Source organism: Fukomys damarensis, unplaced genomic scaffold (genome assembly GCF_012274545.1).
Source record: "Fukomys damarensis isolate Sample0158 unplaced genomic scaffold, DMR_v1.0_HiC HiC_scaffold_1, whole genome shotgun sequence".
NCBI lineage: Eukaryota > Metazoa > Chordata > Mammalia > Rodentia > Bathyergidae > Fukomys > Fukomys damarensis.
The window spans coordinates 28,650,799-28,662,757 of NW_022900913.1; the positions used below are offsets into that span (position 1 = coordinate 28,650,799).

The 11,959-nt window shown below is 31.6% G+C and overlaps 1 protein-coding gene across 2 annotated transcripts in view; it reads left to right on the top strand.

The window, feature by feature from the left end:
- The window catches only part of Nipbl (NIPBL cohesin loading factor), a 101,514-nt gene that overhangs the window by 11,864 nt on the left and 77,691 nt on the right, over positions 1 to 11,959 (top strand). For both annotated transcript variants that reach the window (XM_010605480.1, XM_010605481.3), the window contains exons 6-8: positions 2,449 to 2,609; positions 3,332 to 3,428; positions 5,801 to 6,427. In XM_010605480.1, coding sequence (XP_010603782.1) covers positions 2,449 to 2,609; positions 3,332 to 3,428; positions 5,801 to 6,427 — 885 coding nt within the window. The remainder of the gene's footprint in view (positions 1 to 2,448; positions 2,610 to 3,331; positions 3,429 to 5,800; positions 6,428 to 11,959) is intronic.

The following is an 11,959-nucleotide window of genomic DNA, read 5'->3' on the forward strand; positions in this document are numbered from 1 at the left end:
AAGATTAGATTGATATAAATATCCTAATAAAGACCATATAGTGGCAAAAGGGATAAATATTTGGTATTTGGCTTGAAATCTGGTATAGGACATGAATGCCTATAATTGCCACTTTTACTCAATGAGAGGTGTATATTCTACCTAATACCAGAAGACAGGATACAGAAGAAACAAAGTGTCATTTTCAGTTATTATAACTGTCACTGTAGAAAACTAAAGAGAATATATATAAAAGATACTATAATTAATAAGAGAATATTCCATTTAGATATTGTGCAAGGGCCAGAGATTTAGCTCAGTGGTTCTGCTGCCTGCCTCACAAACACAAGGTCCCAAGTTTAATCCCGGGAACTGAAAAAAAAAAAGCAACTGAATGTCTGGATATAGCTCAGTGGTTCCATCATCTCCCTCACAAGCGCAAGGATCTCAGTTCAATCCCAGTACCAAAAAAAAAAAAAAAGTATGGAAAGTTTCAGGGCTGGGGATTTAGCTCAGTGGTTCCACCGCCTGCCTTGCAAGCACAAGATCCCAAGTTTGAGCCATAGTACCAAAAAAAGATACTGTATAGATTATTATAATGAAATTAATTGTGTTTTTATATTCCAGATAGTAAGCAATTAAAAGTTAAAGTATAAATTTTTAAATATTACTAACACTTTCAAAGAAAACTGATATGACTATGAATAAACTTAAAGATCGATGTAAGACATTTGTGGAGAAAATTATAAAACTTACCAAAAAATTAAAGGAAAACCTAGAAAATAAAGTTACGCTATCTTTTCATGGATACAAAGACTTAATAGGATAAAGATTGTTTTCTTAAAAACCTATAAATTCAATATACTATTACAAAAAACCCCAAGGAGAGTTATTGTTAAACTGCTTTTAAAATTTTGTATAGAAGAATAAAGGTCCAAGAGTATATATGCTGTGGAAGTGAGCACTAAAGGTCCAAGAGTAGACAGCATAACTTTGAAAAGGAGAATGGCAAGTAATAGAAATAGAAGCTCAAGTAATAGAAATAAAGATATACTGTGTGTTAGTACAGGCATGGAAAAATAATACATGGTGAAAAAGAGTATGATCAAGAACCTAGGGACATAAGCATGTTGAAACCTAATACAGTTTTAGGTGTTAATGGGGAAAAAATTATTTCTTTAATGGTGCTGAGAGAATTAGCTGTAATATGGCAGAAAAGTAAAACTAGATCTCTATTCAACACAACACTTACAATTTTGTGTGGATTAAAGATCTAACTGAAAAAGCAAAATTGTAAAATGTTTAGAAGAAAATACAGGAAACACTCTGTTAAGGAAGGAGTCTAAATGGCCAATACACATGAAAAGTTGCTTTGCTTCACAAAAGTAATCAAAAGATGTAAATTAAAGTGATTATCAGAGACATTTGTCACCTTCACAAAGACAGAAATTGCTTGCAAAAATACAGAGCAGCAGGAACTCTCATACATAAGCGATTTTTAAAGCTATTTTCTAGTATTTTGTAAATTTTAAAAATGAGCATAGCCAGTAATTTTACTCCTAGTTACTATTACCTACAGGTCATATAGAGTTATAAGAAGACTTATGTACAAGAATACACCCTGCAGCATTATTTATAACAGCAAATATAGTGATTTTTCAATTCATGAAGTTAATTCTTTCCACAATTCTAGTTGGGAACTGAGTGTGTCAAGAATCAAATCAAATTCAATAGTTAGATTCAGTGCTGTCCTTATGAGGAAGTTTGATTCAGTTCTCATCCACTTTGGTTTGTAACCAGAATTATGGAAAGAATTAAGTTTTTTTGTTTGTTTGTTTTTCTTTGTTTTTGTTTTTTCTTTTGCAGTACCACTGAGCTAAATCCCTGGCCCCTTAGAATTAAGTTCTTGAACTGAGGTACCACTGTATTTTAAGCAGTATGAACATGCCAGCATAAGAATGGAAAAGTAAATTAAGAACATTAATTATACAACAGAATTCTATATTTATTTATTTATTTCAAACATGAATTTTAAGTTACATCTATAAAAATGAGTAAATTTTAATGAATTAAAAAGTTTTAAAAGGATATATAAACATGTCATGTGTGAAGCTGTGTGCAAAGTAGTGCTATGTATTATTTAGGTATATATTCATTGACAGCAGAAGTATAAAGATATACACAGATAGTGTATATTGAAACTCAAAAAACTAGTTACTTCTAGGGAATAAGGGGAAAAGAATAGAGGAAAGGAATATACCAATAGAAAACTTCAACCATATCTGTAATCATTTCAAAAATAAATCTGAATTACTTCAAGCATTGTGTTAAAATTTAATCAAAGTGAGTGGACAGTACATGAGTATTATTCTTTGTAACATCTGTATGTTTGAAATATTTCTTGTAAATCATTATTCTCTAAGAATTTAACAGTTTATGAACCCTTCTTTGTATTCTTATTAATTCCAGCATCGGTATCAAGTCCCATTGTTGCAGGTGGTTTGAGAAACATACATGATAATAAAGTTTCTGGTCCGTTATCTGGCAGTTCAGCTAATCATCACACAGATAATCCCAGACATGGCTCAAGTGATGACTACCTACACATGGTGCACAGGCTAAGTAGTGACGTATGTAATATATTAGTTATCATTAAGGTAATAAAAAAAGTTCTAATATGTGTGATATAACCTAGTGTTTTCATTCCACAGTTTAAAGGATGGCTACTTTATATCAAATGTTATTTTTTTTTCAAATGTTATATTAAGCACTGAGATTCTACCTGTGAACAATATGGTTTCTGTACCAACAGACTTTAGGGCAGGGTTAAATTTCCATTTTAATCCTGTTTGTACCAAAATATTCTCTTAAATGAACCTTTATTTATTAGTAGTTGGCTCTTTTTCTCTCTAAAATTTGTACAATTTTTTTCATGGAGTTGTCTTGATATTAACTGAAATTGTTCATTGTTTAAATGTGCTTTATAATGGAGTTGGCTGTATTTTTATATAAGGTTCATATATCTGAGGATCAAAGATGACAGTGGACTCTGCTTTCAAAACATTTACAACCTTATAGGTTGTTCATGGCTCCTTTTCTAGAAAATAGCAAACAAAAGTGGAGCATGCTAGTAATACCAAGTTTCTTATTCATTGCCATGATTAGGCTGTTGATTCTTTTGGATACAGTTTCAATTCTTCTAAGATATACCAAGAAGAAAACAGGAAAGTGCAGAAGAATTATGCTATTGAATTGCAACACTTTACCTGTCAGTAATTTATGTCTTTTATTGATTCTCTTTAAGATTGCTCTCTTATCATTCAAGATATAAATTTTATACTGTTATTCTTAGGATGGAGATTCTTCAACAATGAGGAATGCTGCATCTTTTTCCCTGAGGTCTCCACAACCAGTATGCTCCCCTGCTGGAAGTGACGGAACTCCTAAAGGTACTATTAAAACTAAAATTTCCTGTAGGATATTCATATTTCAAGTTAAGAAAACAAACTTTTTAAAAAATTCATTAAGTTTATTGGTACATTTTAGATGTACAATGTGATGACATTCATCATTGGGAATTTGTACCTTTACATGATGTATCTTGGTTCTTATTTTTTCCCTATTCTCCTGCCCTCCCTTCAACCCTTCCACCTCTCCCTGTTTACAGAGACATTGTTTCTGTTTTTCCTTTCTCATATTTATTCCTTTCCCTTTTTTCCTTTCCCCTACTGCTTGTATTTCTACTTCTCCTTCCCCTTTGGACCCTTTCTTCCTATTTCACATTATCTATTACACACTTTTGTCCTTATTTACACTTTCAGTTTCTCATACCATAGAAACTATTTGTTATTTACACGTGTCCTGTTTATTTTACTCAAGAGCATGGCCTCATTGTTCATTCATTTAGCTATAAATGTCTCTAGTTTCTTGTTCTTTATGACTGAGTAGTACTCCATTTTATTAAAACCACATCTTTATCCGGTCACCAGTTGATGGGTAGTTGGGCTGTTTCCAAATTTTAGCTATTAGAAACTGTTCCACTATGAACATTGGGTGTGCATTTATCACTGTGGTATGATTCTTTTAATTCTTTGGGAAAGATACCCAGCAGGGAATAGCTGGGTCAAATGAGATTAGGATTAGATCCTTGTTTTTCAAGGTCCCTTCATACTGATTTCCACAGTGGTTGCACCAGTCTGCACTTCCACCAACAGTGGAGAAGGGTTCCTTTTCCCCTGTGACCCTGCCAGGGGTTCTTGATAGTCATTCTTTCTGGAATGAGGTGACATACCAACATTGTTTTCATTTGCATCTCTTAAATGGCCAATGATGTTGAACATTTTTTATATGTTTATTTTGCTCTTTCTTCTTCTTTGTCTGAAATTAATGAGAAATGTCTGTTCATTTCAGATGGCCGTTTTTGGATTGGGTCTTTAAATTTGGAAGATCTGATTTTTTTTAAAGTCTTTATATATTCGAGATAGGAGTCCTTTGTTGGAAAAACAGCTGGTAAAAATTTGCCCTCATTGTGGGTTGTCTCTTAGCTCTGTTGGTGGTTTCTCTTGCTGTGCAGAAGCTTTTTAATAAGATGAGAACCCAGTTGTTGGTTTTTTTTTGTGGTAGTTCACATGTGACTGAGATTTTGTTCATGAAGTCTTTTCCTATGCCAGTGTCTTCAAGAGTTCTGCCTAACCTCTCTTCCAACCAGTTTAGTGTTTCTGTTTTAACAATTAGATCTTTGATCCATTTCAGTTTTAGCTTATTGCATAGTGAGAGATAACAGGTCTAGTTTTAATCTTTGGCAAGTTGAAACCCAATTTTCCCAACACCATTAATTAGATTATCTTTCCTCCCATGAGGATATTTGGTTCCTCTGTCAAAAAATGAGATAGCTGAGTATGTCTGGAGTTGTTTTGGCATCTTCTAATCTGTTCCACTGATCTTTAGGTTTGTTTCTTTGCTGTTTTTATTACAGTATCTTTGTAGTATAGTTTCAAATTGGGGATATTTATACCCCCTGCCTTCCTTTGTTGCCTCTCTGTCTCCTCTCTCTCTCTCCTCCCCCTGGCCTTTTTTTTTCCTGGTACCAGCGATCAAACTCAGGACCTTGCACTTGTGAGGCCAGCTTGGTGCCACTGAGCTAAATCTCTGGCCTCTAGGTCTCTTCTTGTTCCAAATGAATTTTTGGATAAAAAAACAAACATTTTTAAGGCACATAGCAGATATTATTCTCTTGGTTTTCATCATTAAATAAATAAACTTATGCTTTACCAGGTCTCTGTCAAGAGATTTAAATTTGTATTCATTGATTTTTTTTTTAATCTCCCACATTCATTTAATCTCAGTAAATCATTAATAGCATTCTCTTATATCCATTATTATATTTCCTGATAAATCCAATGATCCTTACAAATCACAACCTTCTTAACTCTTAAATATTTGATTTTTTTGGTCCATCTTCTGTACCACTACAAAACAAACATTTCATATTGAGCTCACCTGTCTGCATCGTGCTCTTTTCCTAGATACTGCTTCTTTTTCTTTCTTTGCTTTTTTCTTCTTCCTTCCCTCAGTTCCTTCCCATGTTCCTTCCTTCTCTTTTCTTTTTGTGCTCACTCTTTCTTTCTTTCTTTCTTTGTTTTAACAGCTCTTTCCACTTTTGGACTCTTTCACTTAGTTTTTATAACAGCATAGATTTCTTTTGGGAACAGGACTCTTAGGTCAATCTTTCCAATCTTTTCTCCCAAGGTGTTGCTTTTCATATGCAGGCAAAAACTTCCTTCATACACCTAGTTTATTTCTATTGAATTGTTTTTCCTAGGATCAAGACCACCTTTAATTTTACAATCTCAACCTTTGCCTTGTTCATCACCTCGAGATGTTCCACCAGACATCTTGCTAGATTCTCCAGAAAGAAAACAAAAGAAGCAAAAGAAAATGAAATTAGGCAAGGATGAAAAAGACCAGAGTGAGAAAGCTGCAATGTATGATATAATTAGTTCTCCATCCAAGGACTCTACTAAACTTACGTTAAGACTTTCTCGTGTAAGGTCTTCAGACATGGACCAGCAAGAGGATATGCTTTCTGGTATGGAAAATAGCAATGTTTCAGAAAATGATATTCCTTTTAATGTGCAGTATCCAGGACAGACTTCAAAAACACCCATTACTCCACAGGATATAAACCGCCCACTAAATGCTGCTCAGTGTTTGTCGCAGCAAGAACAAACAGCATTCCTTCCAGCAAATCAAGTGCCTGTTTTACAACAGAACACTTCACTTGCTACAAAACAACCCCAGACTTCTGTGGTACAGAATCAGCAACAAGTATCACAACAGGGACCTATATATGATGAAGTAGAATTGGACGCATTGGCTGAAATTGAACGAATAGAGAGAGAGTCAGCTATTGAAAGGGAGCGCTTTTCAAAAGAAGTTCAAGATAAAGGTAAGATACTCTCATTATCACTTCACCATCTAGCGAACATGTAATTAAATCTTTATGTCTTTTCTCAAGTCCATTTTTTTACTAATACTTACATCTCAAATGTTAAATTCCTATTTTCACATTTTATCTGAAGCAGCTGTCTGAGATTTTGTTAATCTCTATTGTATATCTATCATCTATTATGCACTATGTGATTTTACTTATTTGTAGTCTTCCACTAAAATGAGTGTTACCATTTCTATATGATAAACATTTTCCATAAATTATATTAATATAATGGTACATCTTAAAAATTTTTCTGCCAAAACAAGTTTAACTACTGTAGAATTACTTTAAAGCCAGTACATTTAAGGAAATTGTACATGTATGTTTATTAGGCAGTTATATATTTTAGTTGATTTCTTTTTTTTAGTAAATTTGTAACGGTACCATCTTAATGTAACATTTTTTTTTAGTAAATTATGGGGTTTTAATGTTAAGTAGCACACTTTAAGAATCAAGAATCTTTTAATGGTGATTACAGTTAAGTGTTCCCTTTTATCTGACTAATATATAGGGTGGAGTTTGTAGAGAGCTATGCTGAGTGTAGGCTTACTTCATGCTTTATAATCAAATAAAAATAAGTCCTTGATGTGTTGTTCTTCATACACCATGTACACTGTCTACACTGTCCCTTCATAAACTATCTACAGAATCCCTTCACTGTTTTGGAAGAGACTGATGAATCAGTGTTTGAAATCAGTCATGGAACTTAAGAAGTTGATATCTTTACAAATGCATATACACATTTGATCATCCAAACTAAAATCATGCTTTATGACTTAGATTTATGATTAAAATATTCTTGTTTGATACACTGTTCTTCTATTTTATTCTTTTGTAATTATAGAACATAACTTCTTGATATTGAGTAGAGCTCATTTTTAAATATAATCTTGTTAATTATATCACAGGATCATCACTAAATAATTATTTTCAAGTGCTAAGAAACATGTTAAAAATTTGTATATTTCCTATCAAGGTGACCAAACATTATTTTGAAAAAGATATTTAGAAATTATTGAGCTATGTTTATATGTATATTGAGTATGTATAATAAAGAGATTGCTGACAGTCTTCATTTTTCTAGCTAGGGTTTTTTGTTTTAACTTTCATATAAACCTTTGATGTTAATGATAAAATTAATTTGCTGTTTCCTTTTCTCTTTGGTTTGTAGTGTGGAGTTCAGGAAATAAATAGCTATAGATTCTTAAGTATCTCCTTTTCTGACTTCTTATACAAATAAACGCATGTCAAGTGAAGAACATATTTCTCAGCTTCTCTTAATAATATTGACCTACCCAAAATTCTTGAATCCTAAGACAACTAACCTTGTAAAATATATATAAAATTGTGACTTACTGACCTAGATATTTTAGTTGCTTAGAGAACTAAATATCTGCATGACATCTTATCTGTGCTATGGAAAAGTGTGTTCTTTAAAAAGTCTAATTTTGAAATGATTTTTAGTGTGTGTTGAAAGGAACAGAAATGGTGAACTCCTTTTTATTAGCTTTCCTGAATCTTACTGTATCACTGTTGTTGAAATGAGAAGTTTTTAATTTTAATAATCAAATAAAAATAAAAGTAGCAAATAGGTTCGATTGCATATTAGCAAACCTTTTATACTACTAACTTCTTTGGGATAATGAAACAAAAATCAACATATAATGTACTGTTTGTGTAGAAAGTTATAATTATATTTTACTTTGAATTATCTAAACACTTTATAATCTTTGATGATGTGACTTTGACAGAGGTAACTGAAAAGATAAAGGTCAGAGCTGACTTACAGTTTTGGTAAAGATGACATTTATCTGTTGCTTTAAGAATTAAAGTAGGTTTTGCTGACTTCTTAGTTTTCTGAAAACCCATGTTTTTATTATTTCATAGATTTATTTGAAAGCTTTTGGAACCCAGCACCTTTGATATGAACCTTGTCATTTTGTATTCAGTTTCTTCATTGTGTGGTGAGGTAGTTTTTTTTGTTTGTTTGTTTTTGGTTTTGTTGGTTTTTTTTTTGTTTTGTTTTGTTTTTAGTTTTGTTTTGGTACTGGGGATCAAACTTGGGAGTTGTTTTTTAATATTAAAAATTACCTTGAGATTTTAGAAAGATTAACAGTATATATATTGCTCCAAGATTATACTCATGGTAATAAATAATAGTGAAATTTTTATTAAGTGGTTGCATACTCTGATTTTAACAGAGGAACTACTTGAAATTAATTCGTAACTAGTTACCATTTTTACTCTTTAGGATTAAATTCTAAAATTGACTTTTATTGATGTGGCACCAAGAAATTTTCACAATGATTGTGTTACAGGTAATAAGAAACAAACAAAACATTTCTAGCCTACATGTTTTACTGAAAGTTTTCCTCCAGTATCTGAATTTATGTGCCATTATGTTCATTTGCTATGAGAGAAATACTCCTTTAATAACTAGAAAAAATTTTTGAGTACCTCTTTAAATAAAATTAGAAAGTTTAACAAACATAGCTGATAATTTTGGAATTGACTTATTTTACCTATGATGTGGTGGAACCTGATAAACCCTGGTTCCACACATAAAAGACATTCTCTGGCTGCTAAATATTTATGTCCCCTGTTTTCCTTCTTTGGGTAGTTCTCTATATACATTGATAGGATGACTCTAACTTAATGTGTCATCATGTTCCAAAAGGACCTTTTTATTAGTCTTTTTGCTCATACTTTTAACATCTATAATTATATAATTTTAAAAGGCTATTTATCTTTGCTTCCGGGATGTCCTATTATAGACGTTAATATCTCTCTCTTATACTGAAAATTCCTGCTTTCTTTTGTTGAAGAGGGAGTTCCTTTGTTTATCTTTGCCTATTTCATCTTTTCCCAAGGTCCACTTTCCATGTTAGTAAGTATAAGAAATGGCCTAGCTTCACTAAATAGTTTATAATTTTACAGTATTCTTGTACTATAACCCTTATGAGAAGTAAATTACAAGTCAAGCATCCTTAATCCAAAAAACCAAAACTTCTTTAACACCAAATTTCAGACATCAGAGGATTTTTAAATTTTGGATTATAGACAATTTAGGAATGCTCAGCTGGTAAAGTCTTTGCAAATTTTGCAGTATCTAAAAAACTAGTATTGTAAACACTTCAGTCCAAGCATTTCAGCTGTGGGATACTCAGCCTGTATTGCCTTCTGTGATTTGGAATGAAGAGATAAAGAATTTTGGGTAGGAATAAGATAATGAACCATTCAGCCCACTCTGTATTTTATGTCATCATATTTTAGTTTTTCGTAATTGGCTATATCTGTTTTAAGTGTTTTCAGTTAAGTAAGTGGTGTTTTTCTTATAAGCATAATTGGCTTTAGAATTTTCTGTAAGGATGGATTTTATTTTCAAAATATCAGCATCTTGGTAGCAAGTATTGGTTTTGAAATTATGATGTCCTTTTGTATGCATTTTCTATAGCAGTATATGAATTTTGGTAGCTAATCTTAAGTTTCTTGATGCTGAGGAGAGTTTAAATGTAATCATTGTCCCAGAATTAAAATTATTCTTCATAGAGATGGCTTTCCATCATTAGGTAAAGGTATGAAGTAATGAAGATATAACAAAAGTGGGTAGACAGAAGTGACCTATGCAGATCAGAGCTGTACTCCAGGAGTAAATTCATGCAAGTGTATCAGAAAATGTATGGTCTTAACATAATTCAGGAATCTCTGCAACAGTGATGAAATTTTTCTGCATTTTACAGAAAAGATGAAGTACTTTCTAATGAAAAATTAGAACTTTGTATTTAGGTATATTTTATGTATATTGGAAAAAATAATAAGATTTGTTTCATTCTTAATATATTGTTTATATGCAGATTTCATATATTTTATTATAAATAATCATAGGATCTTAGTTTAAGCTAGTTAAATTGAACATGATAATTACTTTGGAGTTAATTTGTTTTAATGACAAAAGGTAAATTGGAATGAGTTTAATCTGTAAATTCTGAAGTATTTTGTAATCTTGTAACAGTCAATCTCCTGAGCTATTTTAATGTTTTTTCCTAAAAAAAATATTATTCATATTAATCAAAGAATGAGTCACAGATTTCCTAGGAGAAATCTTAAGGTACTTGAAACCAATATTGTAGTTTTTACTTATGCTCGCTTAGGTCACCATTACAATGACTTTTACAAAGATACTGTGTTGAAAGTATAAAAAATAGGTTATACTTTGTGAATTTCTAGATTATTTTCATAAAGATTTAAAGGATAAGTATAAGGTGATAAAGCATTGTATATATAACATAATAATTATTTGATGTGCTCTGTGGCAAGATAAAAAATGTTTATTTGTAATCCCAACACTCTGGGAAGCTGAGGCAGGAGGATCAAAATTTTGAGCCTGGCCTTGGTGACCTGATGATTTAGTGAAACCCTGTTTCAAAATTAAAACTGAAGAAAGGTGTTGGTAATATAGGAAGACCGTGGGCCTACTCACTGATAAATGTACTATTCTAAGTAATTTTTTTCCTTAGGCATTGATACAGAAAGCTCATATAGTCTTACCATATAACAAGAGAAATAATTTCATGCTAACATATTATTGTTATCATTAGTTGTTTTGGAAATGGAATATATGCAGTGATAGATTTGGCTTTTGGATAACCAAAGGAATAGACTTAGTTTTACAAAAAAATAACTAGCAAATATCAAAAGTAGGTGGCTCTGGGGTCTTCTTAGGTCTGATACACTACACAAGTACTCTCATTCCCAACCCCAAATTTTTAGTTACATTTGATTATATTTTAATTTAGATGGAACTGCTCCTTCTTACTCTGAGAACAAAACAATGGAACTTTGGTGTGTAAAAGAAGTATTATAAAAATATTTTTCAGAACTTCTTTCCCTAACAATAAGGAACTGGTTTTCACTTGTCAATTTGACTTTTAACTTTTTTATACTGTTTTCCTTAAACGATGCATTTCACAATAATGAATATTAGAATCTGGCAATTCTCTTAAAATGACTAAAAAATTTGTTGTTAAAATATAGTCAAGCAGCCGGGGATTTAGCTCAGTGGTTCTGCCACCTGCCTCGTAAGCACAAGGTCCCGAGTTCAATCCCCGGTACCAAATAAATACATAAATAAATACATATATATGTATATGTATGTATATGTATGTATATATATATATATGTGTGTGTGTATGTATATATATATATATATGTATATGTATATATATAGTCAAGCAGCTCAGCAAGTAAATAAAGTAAGCAAAAGCTCACCATGCCATAATGTAACTATTCTTAAGAACTAGCTAGAGATTCAGTTTATAGAAAATGACCTAGCAGTCTCTTGATTGAGAAGTAGAATTGTGTAGAAATGCATAACTGTTAAAAATGCTATAACATTTTGTTAAAGTAGAGGATTTGTTTTTATGTATGTTTGTCCTTAGATTTTAGAATATTATAAATTTTTTCAGAGGTTTTTTTTTTTTTTTTTTT